General features: G+C 40.3%; 2 protein-coding genes across 2 annotated transcripts in view; one reads left to right on the top strand and one right to left on the bottom strand.

Moving 5' to 3' along the window:
- The first annotated feature begins 2,812 nt into the window (after nucleotides 1–2,812).
- PSPH (phosphoserine phosphatase) lies at nucleotides 2,813–24,938 on the top strand. Its single transcript, XM_090276941.1, has 6 exons — nucleotides 2,813–3,086; nucleotides 18,730–18,887; nucleotides 19,545–19,679; nucleotides 20,135–20,280; nucleotides 21,295–21,443; nucleotides 23,910–24,938. The coding sequence occupies exons 2-6, from the start codon at nucleotides 18,748–18,750 to the stop codon at nucleotides 24,015–24,017; spliced, it is 678 nt and encodes a 225-aa protein (XP_090133067.1). The 5' UTR covers nucleotides 2,813–3,086; nucleotides 18,730–18,747; the 3' UTR covers nucleotides 24,018–24,938.
- NIPSNAP2 (nipsnap homolog 2) overlaps nucleotides 22,248–26,730 on the bottom strand; it is a 41,444-nt gene continuing 36,961 nt past the window's right edge. The window contains exons 10-11 of the mRNA XM_090276940.1: nucleotides 23,210–23,273; nucleotides 22,248–22,672 (exon numbers count right to left, since the gene is read on the bottom strand). Coding sequence (XP_090133066.1) covers nucleotides 23,236–23,273 — 38 coding nt within the window. The 3' untranslated portion in view covers nucleotides 22,248–22,672; nucleotides 23,210–23,235. The remainder of the gene's footprint in view (nucleotides 22,673–23,209; nucleotides 23,274–26,730) is intronic.

A 26,730-nucleotide genomic window follows, 5' to 3' on the forward strand; every position in this document is an offset into this window, starting at 1 on the left:
TATAAACACATATCGTTCTGCAACCTCACATATCATTGACATATTTCCATGGTGTGGCTCATTTTGAATGTCATTGTTTATATTAAATTGCACTTTCTCTTTAACTATATTCTTTTAAAACATTTGATATTTTATTGTGTTGGTATTAAATAGATTGATATAAACTATTACATGTGTTAGAAAATATTCTATATAATGCACACACAGATACAAAAAGAAAGCTAAGTACCTACTGTCCTTAAGTAAAGCAATGTTATCAATATCATTAGAGAACTCCCTATATAATCTCATCACAGTCTCATTTCCTTTCCTGTCCCCAGAGCCTAACTACCATCCTGAATTTTATGTTGTGTTATCATTTATGATATTAAATGATATCCTCTTTTTAAAAATGACTATTTATTTATTTTTAGAGAGAGGAAGGGAGAGTCTCCCTCTTTCTCAGAGAGGGAAAGAAATATTGATACCAGAGAGAAACATTGATTGGTTGCCTCTCCTATGAGCCTTGATGGGGATGGAACCTGCAACCCAAGCATGTGCTCTGACAAACTGGCAACCTTTCAATGTGTGGGACAATGCCCAACCAAACTGAGCCACGCCAATCAGGGAGATATTATCTTTTAAAAGTTTTGGTCAAGGATTATTTATATATGTGAACACTAATATATGTGACTCCTGGTACTCATGTACAAGTTTCTTTTGAGTACATTCCTAAGGTGGAATTGCTGGGTTATAGAAAATATGCATGTTCAATGTTACTGAATAATACCATCTTGTTTTCTAAAGTAATTGTTCCAATTTTACTTTTTTAATGTGTTTTTTAAAGTAAAGTTTTATTTATTTTTAGAGAGAGGGGAAGAGAGGGAGAGAAATATTGATGTGTGAGAAAAACATCAATTGGTTGCCTCTCATATGCTCCCAACCAGGGACCTGGCCCACAACCCAGGCATGTGCCCTGACCAGGAATCAAACCAGCAACCTTTGGTTCACAGGCCAGCACTCAGTCCACTGAGCCAAACCAGCTACGGCAATTAACTACTATATTTTAGAAGGCTATTTTATTAGCACTGAATTACTTTTAAAAGAAAAACAGTACTTGATTCTAACATAGTTAGTCATTAGAAAACTTGTTAGCTTATAAAAATGTGATCTATAGAAAACTTTTCAGGAACAGTAGCATTACTTGTATTACTTTTTAATGACCAGTTATGATTAACGCTTTGCAAAAAAATTGCTAATGTTTTTATTATGACTTCATTATACTATATTGTATTGGTTCATATTTGCTACTTCACATTATTACAGAAGAACAATGAAGCACATTATAATCTGTTTATATTTTATGCCTTGTCTGGCAAAATTACTCCCTCATTGTTACATGTACCTGTGACCACTCATTAGCTTCCTCTGGACTTCTTTTTTTTTTTTACTTTAGAAATATGTCTTTTTAAATTTTATTTTATTTTGTATATATGTTATTGTTATTTGGTCCTAATTCCCCCCCCCTTTGCCCTCCTCTGCCCAGCCCCCACCCCCAGTCATTCCCCACCCTGTTGTTCATGTCCATGGGTCATTAATGTGGTATGTACTCTAGCTAAACAGTGTCCACAACACTGCCATCTCAGGTCCACAAATGTTAATACAGGTGTGACTGTGAGGTGGGCATAGGGCCTATGGGTAGTTGACTGATTTTATTCCCTGTAAATATTTATTTGAAATCTATTTAATATTAAACATCTATGAAATATAAATAATTGCAGAAATGAACTCTTCTACTCTTTCACATTTATTGTACTTGGACTTGTTTTCCCCTTTAAATAAATTCTCAGTTATTATTTATGCTTATATACAAATATTTTGTGTTTAATATCTTGTTTGCTTTATTAGGTTTGTTTCTAAATTACCAAAAAGCATAAACAGGTTCTTGACTAGATTGTTATTTTAAACCCTCTTATTTTGCCTGTCCCCTATTAATTGTATAATCATTTACTTCATATTTCAAGACATCAAAATTTCTCCTCTGCATCTTTCCTCAGAACCATCTCTGGCAGATCCGGAGAAATCAAAGCGGGTGCGCCCCAAGCCTGCAACCAATTACTTAGTAGTGAAATCAGAGAATATGGAACTTGAAAGGTACATCTGAATAAACCGTGGTTTTCTAGGAGTTCTTAGCAAAGGGCAGGGAATAAATATGCGACCAAGGGTCTTACTCTAGCAATTTCATCCCCACTGCCTGAGTGACCGTCTTGTGGGGAGCCTACAGGGCTGTCAGCATGTGAGGTTTCGGGATGTGTTTAGGGTGGGATCTCACTGCCCACTTCCAGCCAGCTGTCCTTAAAGGTGAATGTTTTGGGGCAATCAGTTTTACTTATTGTAGTATCAACATAAAAGTAGCTGGGCAAGTGACAGCTAGAAGAAAATAAGATGACAAAAAAAAAAAAAGAGTGCAAAGACTCCCTTTGTCACTCAAGGTTTTCTGCAATTTAGTTGCGAACACAAGTGGTTTTAAAGGTTCTCTTGGGACCTACATTCTTTACAAGAGCATGATGTCAAAACAAGCCCCTAAGAGGCTTTTGTTAATCGCAAAGCCAGTGCAGATGTCCTTCGTTTCTCTCACGCACCCTAATCCCCAAGTGGTGGTGACTGTGGGGAACGCTTCTGAAGGTCGGGTGCTCTTTCTCGCTTTCTTTCCAAAGCGGAGGTGATGCGGCTTTACGGCGGACAGTCAGCCGCGGTGGAGTGCAGGTCTAGGTCCGTGGGGCTGAGCCCCCGGAGGGGGGAGGGGCGGGCTCAGGGAGCCCCTCCCCGGGGGCGGGGCTAAAGGCTTCTTTCCAGCCAGGCTCTGCCGTCTTCAGTTTAGGTAAAGCACTAGCAAAACAGACCAGAAACCACCACACTTAGCTGCAGATCTCCAATAGTTGTTTGATGAAGAAAGTCTCTGCCGGTCTGCACAGGTCACCTCCCTCGGAACTGAACGACTGAACGCGACTGAACATCAGAGCCAGCCCTCGGCCCCCGCAGTCGGAAGGTTCCAGCCGCTGGAGTCCTGGAGGCGGCGGCGGCCCAGGAAGAGCAGCAGCACCAGGGTGAGCCCAGGCGTGTGCTTATCGCTTCGTGTGCCCAGCTTTCTGATTTACCCGTCTGCCTCTTCCACATCCAGGGCCTCTGTGATTCTACATTTATTTTCCTTACTCTGGATAGGTAAAATATTTCATGGGATTTCAAGGCTTTCTTTTCATCAACTTACTTTTATGTACCTGTGACTTGTTTTATCCTCCCTCTGCCTGTTAACAAACGGCATGAATGAATGATGCAATGCAGTGTCTGACTGTCGTCTTCTTTCCTATTAGAATTAGAAGTTTAAGTAAGTATTTACCAGATACATTGTTGTATTTGTAGAGATTCAGCTTCAGATTGGGAGTTAAGTAATTCTTTTATTCATAAATATATTTACCCTATTTTCTTTAAATGACTTGCACATTATGGTTACTCTTTAAGTATTTGACCGGTATTGGAATGAGGATCAGGAAAAAAAATAATAAATTCCAAGATTTCTGTATTTATTACAACTGCTTGGTAGGTTTTCATTATAATAATCATGGTCCTGTCACTTTCATGTTGGTGAAACAAAGTAGTCGGGATGTTTTAAGTTTTTAAATAATTTGATACATGCCTAATAACTTTTTTTAACACATATTTATTTTTTTTAGAGAGAGGGGAAGGGAGGGAGGGAGGGAGAAAAACGTCCATGTGAGAGAGAAACATCCATGGGTTGCTTCTCCTCCGCACCCTGCCAGGGATGAACCTGCAACCCAGGCATGTGCCCTGACTAGGAATCAAACCCTGCAACCTTTCACTTTGCCAGACCATGAGCAGCCAGCTGAGGATCACATAGTCAAGATGCAATAACTTTTTAAAGTTAACATTTTATTGATGTATAATTCCAGGCAATAATATGTACCCATTTTGATGACTTATGACAATTTTATACACACGTAGTCACCACCTCAATAGAATACTTCCATTACCCCTGAAATTTTCTTAGGGCCTCTTCGTACTCAGGTCCCCCTATCCCTAACCCTACTTACCTGATTTTTGTCCTTTGTTTGTGTAATGCATTTGTTTGTATTTTCTAAGTTTTCTTGTAAATGAAATCATATTTTTATTTATCTTTTAAAATATTTTATTTTTTATTTTTTATTTAGAGAGAAAGGAAGGGAGGGAGAAAGAGAGGGTGAGAAACATCTGACTGGTTGCCTTCTGAATCTGCCCCAGGGCACCGAACCTGCAATCCAGGCATGTGCCCCGACTGGTAATCAATCCAACGATCTTCATGGGAGGAAGCCCAGCCAACTGAGCCACACTGGCCAGGATTAGAGTCATGTTTTTTGTACCCTTTTGTGTCTGGCCTTTTTTGGTCAGTATAATTTTTAAAATATTTATCCATTTTATAGCATGCATCAGTAATTCATTCCTTTTTATTGCTGAGTAGTGTTCCATTGTGTGGGGATATACCACAATTTGTTTATCCATTTATCTAATGGACTTAGTAGTTCCTATCACAAATAAAGCTGCTGTGAATATGTTTTCATTTCCCTTGGGTAACTCTCCAGGAGAGAGGTTGCTGAGTCTTAAAGTAATTATATGTTTAACTTTATAAGGAACTGCCAAACTGGTTTCCGAAGTGTTTTTACCGGTTTACATCCCCATCAGCAATGTGTAAGAGTTCCATCTGTTCCATGTCCTCACCAATACTTGGTATTGTCAGTCTTTTTTATTTTAGTCATTCTTCTTTTGAGTATATTTGCATATCTCCCTTTTTCGAAATGTCTATTCAAATCTTTCGCTCAGTTTTTAATGGCTTGTCTTATTATTGAGTTGTACGACTTATTTGTTCTGGATACAAGCCCATTGTTAAATATATGTATTGTGAATTTTTTTTTTCCCACTCTGTGGCTTGCCTTTTTCTTTCTTTCTTTTCCATAATGGTATCTTTTGAAGGGCAGATGTTTTTTCATTTTGATGAGGTCTTATCACTTTTTCCTTTTACTATTCATGCTTTTTGGGTTTAAAGAAAATTTTGCCTACCTCAAGGTTGTTATATTAGCTGTTGTTTTTTTATTTTTATTTTTATTTTTAAGTTTTAGGTTCAGTTTTACTCCTACCAGAAAATGAAACAAATGCATTACATTGTGTTTTCACAAATCTCTCAATGTTTCACACATATATGAGTCCCTTCTGCCCGGAGACGAAGTAGTTCTTGGGCCATGATACTACCCTATAAGGATGTGCCTGCCTGTTTTTTGAAAAATTTTTTTTGAAAATTCTATTACACTTGACATACAGTATTAAATTAGTTTTGGATGTACAACATACTTACAAAGTGATCATCCCAATAAATCAAGTACCCGTCTGATACCATGTATAGTTATTACAATATTATTGACTATATTCCCTATGGTGTACTTTACATTTCTGTGACTGTTTTTATAACTGGCAATTTGTACATATTAATTTGTTCCCCTCTTTTACCCATCCTGCCAACCCTCCTCCCAACTGGTAACCATCAATTTGTTCTCTGTATCTATGGGTTTGTTTGTTGGTTAATTTTGTTTTTAGATTCTATGTATAAGTGAAATCATATGGTATTTGTATTTCTTTTTTACTTAATTTCATTTAGCCTAATACCTTCTAGATCCACCTGTGTGGTTGTAAATGGCAAGATTTCATTCTTTTTATGGCTGAGTAATATTCCATTGTATATATGTACCACTTCTTTTTCCACTCATCTATAGATGGACACTGAGATTGCTTCCATATCTTGGTGATTGTAAACAATGGTGCACTAACATCAGGGTGCATATGTCTTTTTAAATTAGTTTTTGGATTTCTTTGGATAAATACCCAGAAGTGGAATTGCTAGGTCATGTGGTAGTTCCATTTTTAACTTTTTAAAGAACCTCCATACTGTTTTCCATAGTAGCTACATTAATATATAGTCCCTCTAACAGTGCACGAGGATTCCCCTTTTCCCACATCCTCACCAATACTTGTTTGTTGATTTATTGATGATAGCCATTCTGACAGGTGTGAGGTAATATCTCATTATGGTTTTCGTTTGCATTTTCCTGATGATTAGTGATATTGAGCATCTTTTCATATGTCCGTTGGCCCTTTTTATTTCCTCTTTGGAGCAATGTCTATTCAGTTTCTCTGGGTTATTTTTTTCTTTTCTTTTATTTTCTTTTGGTGTAAGTTGAACAACTTCCTTATATATGTTGGATCCTAAACCCTTATCTGATGTATCATGGACAAATATCTTTCCCCATTCAGTAGGTTATCTTTTCATTTCGTTAATGGTTTTCTTGTTTTTCTTTTTTAAAATATCCCATTTATTTATTGTTACAGAGAGGGGAAGGAAGGGAGAAAGAGAGGGAGAGAAACATTGATGTGCGAGAGAAACATTGATCAGTTGCCTCTTATACACACCCAACCTGGGATTGATTCTGCAACCCAGGCATGTACCCTGACTGGGAACCGAATCTGTGACCTTTTGCTTTGCAGTATGACACCCAACCAACTGAGACACACCAGTCAGGGCTAATTTTTGTCTTTTAGTTTGTTTTTGGTGTATAGAAATACAACTGATTTCTGAATATTAATTTTGTATCCTGGTACTTTACTAAACTCATTTATCAGTTCTGATAGTTGTTTGGTGGAATCTTTAAGATGCTCTACATATAATACCATGTTATCTACAAATAATGACAATTTTACTTCTTTTTTTCCCAATATTGATGCCTTTTATTGATTTTTCTTGTCTGATTGCAGTGGTTAGGACTTATAATACTATGTTGAATAAAAGTGGTAAAATTGGAATCCTTGTCTTGTTCCTGATCTTAAAGAAAAACCTTTTAGCTTTTCACCATTGAGTATGATGTTAGCTGTAGGTTTGTTATATATGGCCTTAATTGTGTTGAGGTATGTTCCTTCTATTCCCACTTTCTGTTCCCACTTTGCTGAGATTTTTTTTTCACTTAGCTGAGATTTTTTGTCTTAAACGAATGTTAGATTTTTAAAGTGCTTATTCTGTATTTATTGATACGATCATATGATTTTTTATTATTCATTTTGTTTATGTGGTATATCATGTTAATTAATTTGTGGATATTTAACCAACTTTGCATCTTGGGAATAAATCCCACTTGATCATGGTGTATGATCTTTTTAATGTATTGCTGAATTTAGTTTGCTAATATTTTGTTGAGGATTTTTGCTTCTATGTTCATCAGGGATATTGGCCTTTAATTTTCTCTTTTTCTTTTGTAGTGTCTTTTTCTGGTTTTGGTAGGTGGCAATGCTGGCCTTGTAAAATGAGTTTGAGAGTGTTCCCTCCTCTTCAATTTTTTGGAATAGTTTGAGAAGGATAGATATTAATTCTTCTTTGAATTTTTGGTAAAATTCATCAGTGAAGCCATTTCTTCCAGGGCTGGGTTGGGGAGAGCTCACAAAATAACAATGGCACCTCCTCTGGCTGTGTGACTCAGTTGGTTAGAACATTGTCCTGATATGTCAAGGTTGTGGGTTTGATTCCTGGTTAGGGCATATATGAGTCAAACAATGAATGCATTAATAAGTGAAACAACAAATTGATGTTTTTTCTCTCCAAGGAGAGAGCTGTCCTAACCCCTGCTTCTCAAGCTTTCTCCCTGAAATTAGTCAATTTAGCCACTCCCCTTATGTCCCTGGTGCTATTTGAGATGAGATGATGCCCCAGCATTGGAGCCCAGAGTGAATGAATTTGTGAGTGAGTTTGTGTGTGGTCCCTTTAAGATCTGCAATGCCTAAGTCTCCAGCATCCCTTTGTATTCCTCAGCTACAATTCCTGCTGGTTTTCACAGCCAGATGTTATGGGGATGTAGCCCTGAGCTGAGAAGCCCTGTGTAGTGTTGGGACCTCTCACTTCCTTCTCTCAGCCTTGATATCCCTCCTGATTCTTCACCATGGGTGTGAGACCAGCTCATTTCCTGTCTCTGCTTTTCCTACTAGTCTCAGCAAGGCTCTTCTTTATAGCCTTAGTTATAGGGATTCTGTTCAGCTAGCCTTCAAGTGGTTCTCAATGATGATTTTTCTATAATTTAGCTGTAATTTTGTTGCTGCAGGAGAAGGTGAGTACATTTGCCAACTCTGCAACCTCGAGAAGCTTTCTTTGGCTGTACAACAAACCACCTCAAAACCTAGTAGCTAAAAACAACAGACGTTTGTTTTCTCATTGTGTCTGTGGGTCAAACATCTGGGAGACCCTTAGCTGTGTGGTTCTGCCATAGGGTCTCTTCAAAGGTTGCAGCCGGTCAAGGTCAACTTATTTGAAAGCTTTATTGGGGAAGGATCTGCTTCCTAGCCCACTCACATGGTCATTGGAAGGATTCAGTTCCTTGAGGGTTGTTGGACCGAGGGCCTCAGTTCCTCACTGACTCTTTGCTGGAGGCCCCCTCAGTTCCCCACTGTGCCTCTCCCTAGGGCAGCTCCCTACATGGCATCTGCCTGACCTGAGAGCAAAGTGGGGAGGAGGGGTGGAGGCAAAATAGAAGCCACTGTTTTTTGCCTTGTTTTTGAGATTAGGTCACTTAGAAAATGAACAAACTACTTCTATTTCAAAATAATTTGAAGTAATTATGGATTCACAGTAGTTTACAAAGAAATATACAGGGAAGTCTCATGCACTCCTCTTTCCCCCATGTCCCTTCCCCTGGAGGCCAATATCCCAAGTAACTGGCATTGGTACAATCCATAGAACTTATTCAGATATCACAGTTATCTATGCACTCATTTATGTCAGTCTCATCTAGCAAGCGATGTGCTGTCACTGCCATCTCATTCTAGTCACTGGAAAAGAGACCCTAAATCCAGCTCATAATCAAGAGCAAGGGGGTTACAGAAGAGTCGGTATTCTAGGAGCCATTGTGGAGGCTGCCTACCACATTCATGAAAATTTTCTCCTATGTTCTACAAGTTTTATAAGTTGTAGCTTTTATTTTGCTTTGAGTTAGGTCTTGTTTTATTTCGAGTTAACTTTTGGCATTGGAAATCTGTGAATTCTACGATTTCTCTATATTTTATTACTACTACCAGGTAGAATTTCAATATAATAATGATTATAGTCCTGTTATTTTTATGTTCATGAAACAAAATAGAAGGGACTTCTTAAATTTTCACGTGATTTAATACATGCCCAATTAAACCAAAAGTCAAGTAGCAATGTATGTATTCCAAATCAGAAGGGAAATATGGCAGGCCTTTATAATTAACTATTGTCTTTTAGATGTAAATGTATCAAAGGAGAATGAGTAAACTACAGGAAAAAAGCAAATTTGAAAATTTACTTTGGTTGTCCAGCCATTCCAGGCAGTGGGTCTTCTCTTAGGGTTAGCAGCTTTACGGGAGGCTTCTCTAGGCTGCAGCACCCCCAACCCCTGCAGTTGGAGAGTGGGATTCAGAACACCTACAGAGGCCAGTCATGTTCAGCAGAATGGGAGAAGAAATGCTAGATTTGCCCCCTCCCCACCCCACCCCTCAGGTACGGGGCTCCTCCTTCACAAGAAAGAGTTTTACCCCTTGTGGCTTGGGTGACAGGAGGGGTACACTGAACCCTTTTTGAGCTTTGTATTTGACCCTTGTGAATTATTAATTTCCATTTTGGCTCTCTTCCTTTTTAATCTCACCTTTGCTTTTCCTTGCCCTGTTTTCCATACCATTTCTTTTTATCTTTTGTTTTTCTTGATAGATTTTGCACCTTTATCCACGTCTATTTACAGTTTTAATTATGAGGACAGTAATTCAAGTTGTTGGCTTTGTTCCCTTGTTTTTTGGCAGCAGGACTCTTCTGACTGTTCTCGGAATGCTGTCGACTTTGTCTCTTCATTTTGAAGACAGCAGGGGCTGTTTCATAGAGTCTGTGATGTACCCCTGTCAGCTTCTCTTGTGTTTGCATTTTGTTCTCCCAGTAGTCTCCCTTTCCCTTTTCCTCTCCTTTGTACCCTGCTAATCAGGTGTAGGTAATTCCCTGTCAGACCTGAAGCTTTTGCAGAGTCAGAGCCACAGAAAAGAATGTTTAGCTCCTCGTTAGTGCTAGAAGGAGGCAGAAGTCAAGTGCGTTCCAAAGGAAGCAGCAGTCTTGGGAAACATGGCATCTGCCTCTTTGTACTGGTCCTAGTAGGAGGGAGAGGGAAGCCAGTTTCCCTCCTGGTCACGTGTCTGAACCTTGAGGTTCATGTCCTTCTGCTTTGTTTCTAGGCTCTTCTTACTCTTGCAGAATTCACAAGATCTCCCCTAAAGGAATTTGTTGTCAGAGCTTGATGCTGCATTTTTATTGAGGAAAGAAGCAGGAAGAGAAGTGTGTCTCCTAGGAATCCAGTGCTGGGGAAACATGAGTCAGATTTGTCTTTTTTTGTGTTCATTATATGCTTGTCTATCAGTTATCAAGTCTACCCCTCACCTAAATTTTAAAAAGTGTCTACTGTAACCTATGTGGTGGGCATAAAATCTCAGGTCTCCCAAAGAATAGTTGCTCTTTTTTATCCTAAAATATAGTATAAGTAGGAACTCTACTCCTAGTTAAAGGGAATAAGCTTCTCCAGACTCCATTGTTCATTGTTTCAATTGCCTAGAGGGCCTCGAACACAGTAGGCCCTGGTGGAGAACATCTAAGTCTAATAAGCTTTGTTCGCTCAGCTGTGCGTGACCTCCACAATCTCTGTACCAGCTTGTATTTGTTCTTATGCGGGTCAAGGTGGGAGGTCAATCCTAACAAGAGGGGAAGTTGGTGAAAGTTTTCTTAGATACTGCTTGTAAAAAGCATAGATGGAGAAGTTGGAAGAGAGTTTTCTTTGGTGCAAACTTTAAAATTAGACTTCTTTAAAATCAGACTTCCTAAGGCTGGCCCTGGAGAGAAACTTGCTTTTGCACTTTTGCAGTTGGGAGTGAGAAGGAGTTGTCAGCGTGGCTTGTTTATCAGTTGGCTCTCTGCTTTCCCAAGATGACCAGCTGGGGCCAGGTGCTGCAGAAGGCAGTGGTCCAGCAGTCTGGCCTGGGCGTGGAAGCTGCCACGTCTAAGCACAGACCCCTTACACCAGGAGTTCTTTCACCCCTATTCCTGTCCTCCGCCCCCCCCCCCCTCAGGGACCAAATGAGGGATTCAGAATCCGTTCTCCAGAAATGATTTTTCTTTGTGTTAAATTCTAACATACACAATTTTCTTTGAAGCAACTGAATTTAACTCATCAGATTTTTTTTCCCCCTCAAGCTATGAGAATTTTCGATATGTATGAATTGTGAGTCACTCCTGGTGGAGATAATGAAAAAAGAGGGACCCGGGACCCAGAAGTGAGCAAGGAGGCAGAGCACTTGACAGTGCAGGCTGGAAAGCAGACCAGAGCCAGAACGGCAGTTTATGGGCCACAGAGTGAGTGAAATATGGAGCTCTTTGGATTTCCTGGCTTAGTGAGAATTTGACAGTTTATGAAACCTGGCTGTTTGCTGGTCTCCTATAAAATGTGGAGGCTTTTCTTTCACTGTTAGTGAATCATCACCCATTGTGTCATACAGTTAGCAGAACTTTGGTGTGAATGCCTATTTAAAAAAAAAGATTTTATTTATTTTTATAGAGAGGGGAAGGGAGGGAGGAAAAGAGGGGGAGAAACATCAATGTGTGGTTGCCCCTGGCATGCGTCCAGCTGGGGACCTGCCCCATAACCCAGGCATGTGCCCTGACTGGGAATTGAACCGGCAACCCTTTGGTTCACAGGCCAATGCTCTCAATCCACTTAGCCACACCAGCCAGGGCTGGTATGAATTCTTGATGAAAATCTTTGACATTTCCTAGGTTCACCTAAGGTTGTTATCAATGTTTAACCTTATTTAGTTTTGCTTAATTTATCCACCACTTTCATGTTGTCTCTGTGCGTTTGAGATCCAAGTTTTAGTTTTTTAGCCATTACTTAGGAGCTATGTGACTTTGGCTAAAGCATTTAACTTCCTTATACCTCTATTAGTGAATCTCTGAAATGGACACACTAATATTGTTCCTGCAGAAAGGAATGGGACCTGGCCCAGATGATGGCTTTAAGGTTTCTTCCAACTTCAGAATATCTGAAGTTGATTCTGTGTAGTCATCATTGCTGTTTAAGGATTTTAATTACATGCTATAATAGCACACTAAATTGGAAATACTTTATTGAGAACAATAATCTATTCCATTCTGTGTTGAGTTCTCAATAACTGCTTAGATTCAAGTCTAATTCACAAAACATTTTCATAATGCCTGGGCGCTAGAAACAAAAATAGATAATTCATCAAGGTCCCTATCCAGAAGGAACTAAGAGAGAAATGGGAGTGATTAATTAATTAATTCTAAGTGGGAGAGGGGAGGAAGAACATAGTGTAGTATAGGGAAGGTCATTTAATCTGCACCTTGAAGAATAAGTAGGAATTTACCCATTAGACTTGAGGGGTTAGGTGATTTCAGGCAGAGGGAATAGCATTTGCAAAGGCATAGAGTAATAAAAAACCATGACATATTTAAGGAACAGGAAGCCCTTTGTATTTCTCGAACATGAGTTGTGTGTGTACGTGTATATTTGTGGGGGGAGAGGAGCAATGGGGAATAGACTGGTGAAATAGACAGACTCCAAATCATGAAGAGCATAAATGGATTGAATAACAGAGACATTATATTAATTTATATTCAAATGATGGGGAATGGATTAGCAAGGGCATCACAAAGTCTTATATGATGTCTTAACCTGATTTGATTCTAGAATCCTCAGCAGCAAAACCTGAGTACAGGCAGATATAGTAATATTATAATGGAAATGTCCATGTTAAAAAACACCAGTCTTTAACTTTCAGAAATATAAATTGAAATATTATTGTATGAGATGATATTACTTACTTTGAGATAACACTGGGGAACACAGTTTTTGTTGAGTTAGATCTGACACTTGTTTTTGACTAACTTTTGGCACCTGAATCCAAAAGTGACCCCAGTTTTTCTCTTATCACGTCAACTTTTTAAGGTAAAGGCTACCCTCCCTTTGTCCTCCAAATCATACAAAATGAACATACAAAGGAAAATAAAGAAAAAAATTACCTGAATATACTGTTTATTTAGAGTTACTTTATTCACATAAAGGCTATATATTTTTACTGTAAGTCAAATTGTGTACAAGTAGTAAAGTTCTGCTACCAAACATACATATTAAGGTATTTTATCTTTTCAAATGACAGGCTAGGAAATGCCAAAATGAGATACTTGAAACAGTCTCTTTCAGTTGGCAAAGCTTTAACACATTGCTTCATGAGGCCCAGTTTTATGTGCAGAGGTGAGAATATAATGTTCTTTTTGTCAACAAGTGGCTCATGTAGAATGTTTGGATCACTAGGTTTGAGGTCAGATCTTGGAGGCCAATTCAACTCCACCCAATGCTTCTTCTCACAAGCTCTGCTGTCCCACATACACAGAAAACAGGGATACCTGGTGTATGCTTTGCTGACCAAGAAGGAAGCAGACTATTTTAAGGTCAACACAGATGATCCAGTTGTGCTTGTGATATTGCAACAGATCAATGACTCTCTTTATGTCTTAATATTCTTCATGAAAAGAAACTGAATGGCCAATTGGGACTGCACCAAATAAATTGCCATTGTGGAGGAGGACACACTTCAAGATCCACTTTGAGATATCGATGAACAGTCGCCATTCAATTGTGTTATAGATTGGAATTCCCAATTCCTCCATTAAACCATGTATGTTATGGCAATACACAAAGCCACTGTCACTTTGAAAGTACTGCAAAAATGCACTTTCTCTTGAGCAAAAGTAGGATGCCTTTGCTCCTTTTTCAAGCAAGTTTTTCTTGTGCAGTCTAGATGCTAGGAGTTCTGGAGTCTTTTTGGATAGTCTCAAATCTCATGCCAAATCATTCAACTCATGCTGATCAAATCCCTTACAAACTGAGTCGTCTTCAATTTCAAAATCTTCATCATTGCTATCACTTAGTTCTTCACCATACTCCTGTTTTTTGAAAGAGGTTAGTTCAGTGAAAACTGGCACTGGGATTTCAGCTGAATGAGGCCCTGAGCGTATAGCTGATGGTAGACTAGGATACTCTATTTTACATTTATTTTTCTTGTTATATCCTGATGTTTTCACTATACAAAAGTAACAGTCACTTGAATGATCTCTGGGCTCTCACCAAACCAGAGGTATACCAAATGGCAATTTATCATGTGTTCCCTTCATCCACATCTGTAAACTCTCGACACACTGCTTGCACACCTAGTGAGAGGCCCATGACTTATCTTGATCACTAAGTTTTACTTTAAAATATGCAAAATAGGGTTCCCCGACAAATGCGCTGATGTTTGTCCTTTAACCAGGAGTTGTGAAACTGCCACAGATATAACAAAATTAATCAGGGTTGTTTAGGCACTTACAATGAAAAATAGCAGAGGCAGACATGATCTGAAGGAAAGGAAATAAGTACGTATGTAAATAAAGAAATAAATTCTGCTATCTCCTTGTATACAGACAAGAACTCGGACTACACTTCGGAATACAATTCACTACATAGAGAGGCACACAATCTCTCACCACAGTGTCTCATGTGTAACTGAATGGCCTAGACAAGTATGAACCTGTCTCTGGTCTCTAAGGTCATCCCCCTCCGCTCCCCACTCGAGGGAGGTTTGCTCTCAGCCAATAGGAGGGCACTAGTGCTTCCCACGATCCAGGCTTGATCCAGCCTAGAGTGGTTGCATTAAGACAAGCTGTACAGAAAAAGCTTGATGTGATAGAAGGAAAACTAACTGCAGTTTTGAAATCAGCATGCCTATTTAAGTCTAAAACAGCTGAAAAATTGAACTGAGCAGGAATTATGTTAAAAATTGTTCCCCTGTGTAATGAGGGAAGGTGGATGTGTGTGGATGTGATATTGTGATTTAGATTTGTAATAAGAAACAAATGTTTGGTCTTTGTCAGAATATCCTGTGGCAAGAGTGATAAAGGTACCTCTTGTGTTAATGAGGTGACTTTTGGACTGTACCTTAGGACAGGGGCTGTTTGCTGAGAGAGGAACCCTGTGATTAGAGGGTTGGAACTTTCATTCCCAACCCCACCCTCACCCCACCCCCCACCTCCTAGGAAGGGCGAGGGTCTAGAGCTTGTGGCTCGGTGAACACCTGGAGCTGCGGGGAGAATGAAATACCTGGAGAGGGCATGGAAGTTCCGCACCCTTTCCCCACACCCTTGCCCTATGCATCTCTTCCACTTGGCTGTTCCTGAGTTATGTCCTTCTATAATCAACCAAATGATGTACTAAGTAAAATGTTTCTCTGAGTTCTGTGAACTGCTCTAGGAAAGTAATCTAACCTGAGGAGGGGTGGTGAGGGAACCTCCAGTCTACATCTGAACTTGTGACTGGCATCTGAATTGTGTATGTTGTGGGTCAGTCTTGTGGGACTGAACCCTAAACATGTGAAATCAGATGCTATCGCTGGGCAGGTATTGTTAGAATTGAATTATAGGACCCCTACTGGTGTTTGAAATTGCTTGGATGTATGGGGAATCTCCGCCCCTGTTGGAATTGGGTGCAGAACCCTTTTTATTAGGGTTGTTGATGAAGCAAGATTTTTTATGATTGTGGGAGCATATTTTTGTATGTACAGTATTTGAAATTTTCCACAATAAAAAGTTTAAAAAATGGTCCTGGCTTGTGTGGCTTAGTGGATTGAGCACTGGCCTGCAAACCAGTCAGGGCACATGCCTGGGTTGCAGGCTAGGTCCCTGGTTCAGGGCGCAAGAGGCAACCACACATTGATGTTTCTCTCCCTCTTTCTTTCTCCCTTCCCCTCTCTCTAAAAGTAAATAAAATCTTTAAAAAAAAAAGGTTAGTTGTGGGAATGTAATTCATTTTACCCTCAGAAAATAATTGAGAATCTATTCAAAAAAGGCTCAGAATTGGTGTTTTGGAAAATGCTGGATCTTAGTATAAAGAACTTGCAATCCAGAGGTGGAAGTGACATGCATGTAAATAAGTTTAGGATAAGTTAGAATACATATTATGAATTCCATGTATTAAAACAGGTCTATATAAGGTACTGTGGAAGTTCTGGGGAGATATATAGTGAAGGTGGCATTTGACCTTTATTCATACACTTAATGCAACAAATACTTTAGGTTTTGCAACTGCTCAGCTCATCTGTCCTGAACAGCTGTATTCACATAAACAAATGAACATGTCTATATTCCAATAAAACTTTATTTATGAACACTAAATTTTGAATTTCATGTAACTTTCAAATGCCTGTGAAAAAATAATGTAATTGGAGCCATTTTATTTTAATTAATTAATTTAAAAAAATGATTTTATTTATTTAGAGAAGGACAGAAGCATCAATGTGAGAGAGAAACATTGATTGGCACAACCAGGGACTGAACCCACAATCCAGGCTTGTGCCCTGACCAGGAATTGAACTGGCGACCCTTTGCTTTGCAAGATGACACCCAATCAACTGAGCCACACAGGTCAGGGCCAATTGGAGCCACTTTAAAATGGGGTTGGAGCTGTCATCCCAAAGGGACTGGCTTGCACGTCCTGTGTCTCAAACCTTTGTAATGTTAAAACCGGGCAAAATAACCTTTGGACTGGGCCGAAAGCAGCATTGTATCCCAAACAACTGTTTGCAAAGGTAACAAGGCAGATATTGTGACTACAGGGACTGACCAGACTGAAATTAAAAACATTTTTTAGAATTAGTGCAATATGTTAGCTTATCTGCACCTATAGAAATTCCTTCCTTCTATTGATGTAATTGTTCCCCTTCCCTTTCTCATAAATACTTCTTGACTTATAATCAGAACACTATTTGGTCTTCCTTCTGAATCATTGCTTCCCCCATACCTATTCTTTTGGTTTCTTTTGCTGCCTTTTTTTTTTTTTTTTTTTTTTTTTTTAATTTTTTTTTATTTTTATTTTTTTTTTACTTTTTTTTAATTTTGGTTTTTCAATTACAGTTGTCTCCCTTTCCCCTAATTTCTCTCCCCCACCCAACCCACCCCCTTTTTGCTGCCTTTTATCTGTAGGTGACATGTCACAAAATATTATTCTTCTATTTATTTTTTTCAACTATTTAAAATGTAAAAATCATCCTTCACAGGCCATACAAAAACAGGTGGCAGGCTGGATTTGGCCTATTGCTGTCGTTTGCCAGCCCCTGTCCTGGCTTAAAAGACGTTTTTCTTCCCATGTCAACTTTGAACTGGATCATTCTCCCAAATATATTGGTTAGAATCAATTACAAAGTGAGTTGGCCAGCTTATGTGAGTCTGTTTTCAGCTGATGTCTATTCTAAATATAGATTATTTACATCATTCGTGTGGCCTATTCATGACATATTAGTCTCTCTGATGGGAAACTGGTCTAGATAACTTCTAGGATCTGGTTGACCATGATGATTCTAGTCCAACGATTTTCTTAAAAAATAAAAAGACCTCACCCTGACCAGTGTGGCTCAGTTAGTTGGGCTTAATCCTTGCAAAGCAAGAGGTTGCCAGTCCCATTCCCGGTCAGGGCACATGCCTGGGTTTCGGGTTCAGTCCCAGGTCCAGGCATGTGCAAGAGGCAATGGATCGATGTTTCTTTCCCATCAATGTTACTCTTCCTCTGTTTCTCCCTCCCTTCCACTCTCTCGAAAAATAAATTTTAAAAATCTTTAAAAAAGTTTTTTTAAAAACCTCAAAATTCTTTTTGAAACTGTGCCCCCTAGCTTCTGCAGCACTGTAGTCTCTCAGAATTTCTTCCCATGACCTTTCCTTTTCATTTTATTTCCCAGCTCCTGACTTGGATGTTCTGTTCCTGCTGGCTCTGTCCCTGACCTCTTCTTTTCTCCCTCTTCTCCCTGCTGGTGACTTTCATCAGGCTGTGACTTCAGTCACACCTCTACATCGGTGACTCTCCTCTGAGGCACACAGCCTTCAAGGTGTCCCATTTCTTAGAAGTTAAATTCCAAACTCCTCAGCTGGGCCCAAGGCCTCTCTTGGTCTGAATTCCTTGTGCACTGCCCGGCAGCTGGACTGAGCCAGCTGGCAGCTTCCAGCACGTTATCCTTTATTCTCCTTCCATGCCTTTGGCCAGGCCTTTCCCCCTCTGCAGTCACTGCCTTCTCTCCGTGCGTCCACCTCCCTCCTTCCTCCCCCCAGCACACACCACAGTGATACCCTGCCCTTTGAGACCCCATGCAGAGGGCCACTCGCCTCTCAAGATTCAGCTCATAGGCCTGTGCCTCTTGGAAGCCCTGTTTCATAGGCCAGATTAAACATTTTCTTCCTGAGCTCACAGAATCTTATGTACATTTCTATTTTAGTATTTGCCTTATTGCCTTTAGTATTAGGTCAGAAACAGTGCATACTGGGTGAACATCAGCTATATTTATATATTGTTGCCTTCACTAGGACGAGTTGCTGGAACAGACTTTTGGGTCTGCTCATTTTTTGTAACCCCAGAGTCTTGACATTTAGGAGGTGCTTAATTTGTGTTAGAAAATGAATGGCATGCTTTTGTGGGCTACACTGAGTCTGAAACAAATCAAGCGCTTTGGCACTAGTAGGCAAAATTGGACCATTTTATGCTTATGTTTTATGTCTTTAAATCTGTTTATCTTTTTTTGTTGTAGGAGGAACATCTTCTAAGGATGGTCTCCCACTCTGAGCTGAGGAAGCTCTTCTGCTCGGCGGATGCAGTGTGCTTTGATGTTGACAGCACAGTCATCAGAGAAGAAGGCATTGATGAGCTGGCCAAAATCTGTGGAGTCGCGGATGCCGTGTCAGAAATGTAGGAACCGTGTTTATTCGCTGTAGAAAGTGATAAAGAATTGTAGAAGGGATGAACTTTGGATGGCATGCAGGATCAGAGCCACAGTTCTCTGAGTTTAGTCCCTAGTTATAAAACATGGGCATAGGCTTTTTCTCCCATCACTTACAGCTGGATTTGGTAATGTTCATCATCTACTCATTCATTTATACAAATATGGATAAGACTCTCTTCGCTTGGTGAGGGGAACGATGACCACCACCGACCAAAAAATATGACTTGGGGGGTTGTCCAAGTGTCCAGTGCTTTGTGTCATGGTTGAAAGTAGGGCTTTAGTGGTTTGCTGGAAAGCTAGTTTTGGTTCAGAGCCTCTCAGTGGAGGCCTGGAGGAGAGCCCCTCCTACCCCCGTGCCCCGCTCAGTGCTGTCTGCAGTCGCCGGGTCCTGGACCACTTCATGGTCAGCTGTGTTTGTTACAAGACATGGCCCTAAAGTCTCCATGTGATTCTCAAGCAAACCTTCCCCAGTTGATTCTCTAGCCCCATGGCCTGTCTGTTGTACAGGAGGGCTCTAGGAAGCACCTTCCTCTTCGGTGGACATTGTGAGGGGCTGGGGAGGTTAGGCCGTAACCTTGAGAACAACTGACTTGGCTGGCCTGATTGTGGGGTCTTCCTCCTAGGACAAAGCGAGCCATGGGAGGGGCAGTGCCTTTCAAGGCTGCCCTCACAGAGCGCCTAGCGCTGATCCAGCCATCCAGGGAACAGGTCCAGAGGCTCATAGCAGAGCACCCTCCACACCTGACCCCAGGCATAAGGTAAGAGGAGCCCTGGGCTGGGTATATTGCCTCCCTATTTGCACCAGCATTTGGGGGCACGTGCCCCTGAGGGCATCTCATCGTGACTTTAGAGCTCCCTTCTGTGTGGTTCTTTTGGCACTTTTGTAAGTGACTCTGCCCGTGTCTGCCTTCCCTTTCTCCCCAGGGAGAGCACAGCCTCCTCTTCGTCTTGTGTTTCTAGGTTGAAGGGCAGAATATAGCTGTGGAATGGTTTCCTAAAACCCCAACCTTTAATTTATAAGTGCATTTAGAAAAGTATATATAAAACATTAATTCACCAGGCAATATACTTTGGTGTATCTTGGGCAAATGCATTCAGGAGAAAAAAAAATTTTTTTTTGTTTCCTTTTTATGTTTTCTCATTTGTATTAAACAATTTTTGGTATTTTATTTTGTTTATTTTTTGTTTGGTATTTTATATTTCTTTTTTGCAGGGAGCTAGTAAGTCACCTACAAGAGCGAAATGTTCAGGTTTTCTTAATATCTGGTGGCTTTAGGAGCATTGTAGAACATGTCGCTTCAAAACTTAATATCCCATCAACCAATGTATTTGCCAATAGGCTGAAATTCTACTTCAATGGTAAGTCTTTAACAGTAACATTTTTCCCTTTCTTATCAGTTTTAGTTTTCAGTGTCCTTGGTAATGTCTCTTGGAATGCAGCTTAAGCAAGGATGCATCAGGGTTAAATACTGAGATAAAGACTTCTCTTGACTGATATCTTTTGCTCCTTGGTATCCTTTGCTCAGCAAAATAGTCTTAGGTCATCCTCAGGCTGTAAATACCTGCGCCGAGGAAAATGTTCATTTCTGTGGAACTCACATGACTTATTTTGTTATGCATTATGTTTCAGTTTTAGGAGAGCTCTCATGTATTTGAACTGATTGAGACTCAGGAAGGGGAGTTAATTCGTTAGCAAGTCATGGCACTGCAGCCGCCTCTGGAGGTGACTGTGGCCCCTGGAAGGACCATCTCAGAGCCACAGCTGTCATTTTAGATGTCTCCAGTCACGTCAAGGGTGGCTGACATTCTGAAAGCCAAATAATATAATGGGGACATCTGAACAGTGTGAACAATAAAAATAAAGAAAAACAAAACAACCCCAAATAATATTAATGTAACAATTTAAAATGTGATAAGAGCACACTTTTGAACGGTCTATAGATAGAGGTCATTAAAAAAAGTAGAGAATGAGTGTAGTAATTACTGTAAGAAGGGAAATAAATGATCAAGTATAAGTTGGCATCTCCTCTGAGGTGAAATTATGTATTCACTTATTTTAAATGTAATATATTACTATTTCAAGGTGTCCTGCTACCTTCACAAGGTTTGAGAATCACTACACTGGAAGCTTAGAGGATAAAACTAATTTACTCCAAGGTGTTTATGACATAAAGTATGAGTAACCTTGTATTTGTGATTTAAAAGCAAAGCTTGTTCATTCTGAGGGATGTGGAAGTCCAGGCCCTGTCACTTTACTGAGGACCATTCTTAGCTTTCTCAGTGACATTTAAGTGAGACTACCATTATGCGAAAAGCTGACCCTGCTGATACAATTCTGCATATTTTTAACCCTGTTTTAATTGTTCTTTTAAGGTGACTATGCAGGTTTTGATGAGATGCAGCCAACAGCTGAATCTGGTGGGAAAGGCAAAGTTATTAAACTTTTAAAGGAAAAATTTAATTTTAAGAAAATAATCATGATTGGAGATGGAGCCACAGACATGGAAGCCTGTCCTCCTGCTGTATGTATTAAGCATAGTATCTTTTTCTGGTTGTACTTTTGTTTTAGACAGCTGATTTAGAATTCAGTGAGATTTATGAGAGTTAAGCAAAATAATCTAAATATCATGGTAAGATAAAAAACAATAAATAAAGCAAATATAATCTTAATAGGTCAATTGACTTTTTGCAAACCCAAGAAAGGTTGCAAAAAAGGAACTAAAAACCTTTTAAACTTTTATCAGCCTCTCGTCCCTGCTGTATGGTTGCCTCTTAGCCCCAGTGTGTGCTCAGCAAGGTTTGGCTTCATTTCCTCAAATAATGCCGCAAACAGTACAGCTCTTACAACTGTAACCAACATTCTTATGTCAGTATATATTTGATAAACTGTTCCCTCATACCTCATCTCATTTCATCCTCATAACAACTCTGTGAGGTGAAGTATCATCTCCTTTTACTGATCAGAGAACTGAGTCTCGTGGAGGTTCGATAACAAGCCCGTTAAAGCATTCTGATCTTCTCAATTAACGCTGTTTTCTGAGACTGGCAGGGAAAAAGGCTATGTAGCAAGTGTCCTAAATGGCAAATGTGTCCATTTCGCATAGGACTTTGCCTTTATCATCTCATTCTAACCGAAGGAAAACTGAACCAAAAAAATATAGTGAACTTTTTTACTTCCTAATTTCCTGAGATCTAAAAATAGTAATTGCCTTTGTAAATGATTAATCAAGAGTGATTAAAGATCTTTTTTGGAACCTGTTAACATTACTTGAGTCAGTTCAAGGTAACACATTCTTAGATGATTTACAACCAACATTAGGGCGGGCTACAGAAAGAGCACTGGGCTATTTAATGAGCAGTATATAGACATATGTGCAGTGTGCTCGCAGGGAGCTCCCAATCTGTACTGAGATAGGACAAATTATAAATTCCAGAATGTAATTGATACTTATATTCCAAAGTTGTAAATAGCCTGACTGAACCAAGAGAAAGTGATGTGCATGCAGGCGTGTAGCCCTGCGGAGGGGGTCAGAGGAATCTGGGACCAAAAGGAAGGGTAGCAGGCCCCCAGCAGGGCTCAGGGTGGGAAGTTTCCAGAGGGAAGGAAGTTGCAGAGCAGAGTGGGGTGTATTAAGGCGTAGTTCTGGGCTGGTCAGCAGGAGTGGGTTTCTCTTCAGCAGCCGATGAAGACCCACACTTCACCAGGCACTTGGGTGTTAACCTTTAGGTCATGGGAAGCCCTAGAAAGCTTCTGGAGAGAGAAGGAATGAGTCACTGTGTTGGCTCGGCTGAGCTGGTGTTGACATGTAGAAAAGACTGCCAAGGAGGCAGGACGCTCAGTGAGGAGGCTAAATTTAACTGGAAGGTACTAAATCCACACTAGTTATTTTTTTCCCCTACTGTGGTATGAAAATTAAAATGAAGAGGAAGGCCAAGTAAGATAATTTTCTTCTTCTTTTTTTAAAAATAGATTTTATTGATTATGCTATTATAGTTGCCACAATCTCTCCTCTTTTGCCCCCTCTAGCCAGTACCCCCCATTCCCTCCAGCAATCCCCCCACTTAGTTCACGTCCATGGGTAAGGCATGTTAAGCTCTTTGGTTTCTCCATTTCCTACACTATTCTTAACACCCCCTATTTTGTACCTACCAGTTATGCTTCTTAGTCCCTGCACTGCCCGTCCCCCCCCCCCCCCCCATAGTAAGAGAATTTTAGTGTATATCGTCTCCATATCCTGGCAGAAAAATAGAAAGTACCATTTTAAAAGACTTGGAAAAGGGCCCTCACCTGACCATGCTGGTGGCACTCTGATCTCAGGCTTCTAGCCTCCCAATCTGTGAGAAATAAATTTCTTCGGTTTATAAGCAAAAAAAAAAAAGAAAAAGAAAAAAAGACCATTGAGTAAAAGAAGGTATGGCTTAATAGAAATTAATTAAACAATGTAACTTTAGACAATTTTAAATGATGAAAAGTAAAGGGCTGCCAGCTCGGGGCTGTAATCTGCTTCAGGCCCCATAACACTGTTCCTGAGGAGGGAGCAGGGACGGAGAGGAGGGAGCGACTCAGGTTCCCGCGGGGCACCTGTGGGGACAGGCCTGCACTGGTCGTGATGGAGGCCCTGGGTGAGTGCCACTGCACGCACCACAGGCTTCTCTTTGATCTCCCCTCTGAAATTTCCTGCACTGGGTGTGATTGCTGAGCTCAGACGTTTACCACCTGCTGTGATTTTATCTCTGTAGGCAATGGTCTTAGTTGTTAGAGGGCTTCAGTTCCCCAGAAGCCTGCGGGTCCAGATGAATGGATGTGGTGTGGGGTGCTCGCTCATTCATCGGGCAGGAGGCTCCCAGGGAGCTTTGGAGGCACCGAACTGAAGTTGGCCTCTCCCCTTTGCGTGGGTTATTCTTCCAAACAACGCTTACTGCTCTAGGCTGCTACTGGATCTTTTTTCTTTTTTAAAAAAACTACTCCCCCCTTCTTTCCTTCTTAGGATGTTTTCATTGGATTTGGAGGAAATGTGATCAGACAACACGTAAAGGACAACGCAGAATGGTACATCACTGATTTTGTAGAGCTTTTGGGAGAACTGGAAGAATAGTCAATTTTTATATAGTTCACAATAACTTCATATTAATTTTTAAAAGTTATACAGTTTGATACTGTTTGCTTACAATTGCCTATTACAACTTAATGGATAAATTTGGTACTGATTATCTGTATTTCCAAATAAATTACAGTTAGGGCTTTTAGAAAGTTGCTTTTTTAAAAACTATAGTCCAGTATTATTACGAACATCCGTTACCTGGAGAGTTTTATAATCTGAATTCATTATGTATTTTCCTATCTTTATTTTATTTGAAGCTTTTTAAAGGTGGAGAGTAAATTAAACATCTTCCCTATTGAAAATATGATTAGGCAGTGAATATTAGTTTTCCCTTTGATATACAAATAAAAAGTTTATCCATGTATCAGAAAGAATTAGGGGAATTTTTATTTCTGCCTGTCATGTATTTCAATGTCCAGTATTTTAAGTACTTGAAGTGTTTGAGTAGAAACAACCTCGAGGCAGACAAGAACCGAGGAAGAAGTGGAGAACCCTCTGAGCACAGGGCACGATGTTTCCACCACATGGCCCCTACCTACCCCCACACGGAGTGAAGCTCTGGGCCAGATTGGAATTTGTCATATATGGAATTGTTACAAAGGCTTTAAAAAAAATAACAGTGGAGCCCTAACTAAAAGTTCTGACCCTCAAAAATGGATATTTGACAGTGACATGCAGAAGAACTAAAAACAAGTTTTACTTATCCCAAATGAAGGTCAGCACTTTCCCCTAAATGAATTAAGAAATAACTCCTAATAGCATATATGAACCATTTCTTTCTTACAGATGACCTGGAAAGACCTGGAAGCCAGGTTCATGTTCATTCTGAGCAGTGCCAAGAAAGGGAAATTTCAGAACATGGCTTTAAAAGTATGAGATTATACACCCTCCTTCATGGAAAAATCGGGGAGGATCAAGACACAGGTTTAGGAAGAGGCATGCAGTAGATACTGTTGGATAATTAAGTAGAAAAGGCCAGAAGGGTTTAGTATCAGAAATTACTTGAAAAAATTCATAATTTAACTGGCAATTATTTAGCCTAATAATCAAATCAGATGAATCAAATTTCCTTCAAAATTAGCATTTCCGTGGGAGAGACATGAAATAGGTTTGGCAACATTTAAATGAGATCCCCAACAAGGAGGCAATTGTTCCCTAATTGTGAGTGCTTCCTGGCAGCTCTCCTAGACTCTGTTTTGTGCATTTGTACTTCAGGCAGTGCTGTGCTCTGGGAGGGACCTGGCAGGCCAGGTCTTCGAAGGGCACTTTGCCATCACCTGGTGTGCATGAGCTGAAGCAAGCCTTCCTTGGGTAGGCGGAGGCCTGAGAAGCTGTTGGCTGGTCAGAGCCTGCCATCCACCGGGCAGTGGCCTGAACAGGAGGTGCACGTTGGACCTGGCTCCAAGCAGTCTGATCTGCTGAGAAACCATGATACCAACATAAAACCTTTTATACCAACTACACAACCCATCCTCTGGCCCACAGGCTCCCCAGCTCTCAGGGAGCTGCACAAAAGCACACTCACAATTCCTTCTTTGTTGTGTTGGAGGGGTGAGTTTCAAATGAGGCAGCGACTGCGCTCACCTCTTTCATGCTTTTCTAATTCTGGACTCCTGGGAAAGAGCTGCAGAAGGCCTCTCCCAGCAGGTCTGTACGTGGTCCCACTAGGACGGGGCTCAGCAAGAGGTGGCAGTGTTACATGGCTTCCTATCCTTGTGACATCATTTTTCCTGCTGATTATCAACACTGCTTATGTAAACAAACAAAATAAACCCGTAAGAGTGGGAGGCATAAAGAATGGAAATTTGTCTTGGTATTAAGTTGAAACAAGTCCCTCAACATTTTTTATGCTCAAAAACACAAGGCTGCCTTGTGGCCTTCATCCCCTGCTCCCACCCCCATTTCTTCAGGTTGATTGCTGCTATGATTCTGTCTCTTCTACTGGGAGATAAATGTTTCTCCATGACACCTAGGGAGGCCCACCTGGCTGCCCCTCCCAAGAGCAGGGGGTGGGATTCTAGATCTGGGGCAGGGTTGTAGCCAGAGTCAGATGGTTGGCCTAGCAAGTGATGGCACAAGCATGACGGCTTTTGCCTCCATGATCCTCAGAATCTTTGTCATCAGGTTCAGAAAACTTGGGGAGTGAACTGCCCACAGGTCACACTGCTTATTTTCACATTTTCCAAGGTGTTTTTATATGTTTCCTCATGATCCTCACAACCCTGAGGTGAGCAGCAGAGATATCACTGTCCTCTTTAACAGATGGGAAACAAGCGCACAGAAGTTAACGACTGCTACGGAGTCACATCAGAGCTGGAATACAGGCCAGTGATGCCACACATTCTCTGTCTGCATTACTAGAGAGTTCATGGTTCACTGGAGCCAGCAGATTCCACCCTAAGCTAGCAGTTACTAACGTTGTGGTCACAAGTGTTAATATACTTAATAGAGTAGATGACACTTTACTTCCTAGGATGGACGGCCTGTTTTGTGAAAAATTGAAGGTTCTTTTTTCTGAAGGTTCATTTTTAATGGTCACTGAACTCTGGAAAAGGTGAGTTTTAATACTAGTTAGAGGACTGTTCAGTACTTTGCTGATCAGTTTCCAGTTCAGAACATAATTCTATGTTTATTGTCCTTTTGATTTAAAACATTTTTTTGTGGTTAAATTTTGTTTAATCCTTACCCAAGGATTAAATAAGTAAAA

Source organism: Furipterus horrens, unplaced genomic scaffold, assembly GCF_987537825.1.
Source record: "Furipterus horrens unplaced genomic scaffold, mFurHor1.1.pri manual_scaffold_5, whole genome shotgun sequence".
In the NCBI taxonomy this organism is placed as follows: Eukaryota; Metazoa; Chordata; class Mammalia; order Chiroptera; family Furipteridae; genus Furipterus; species Furipterus horrens.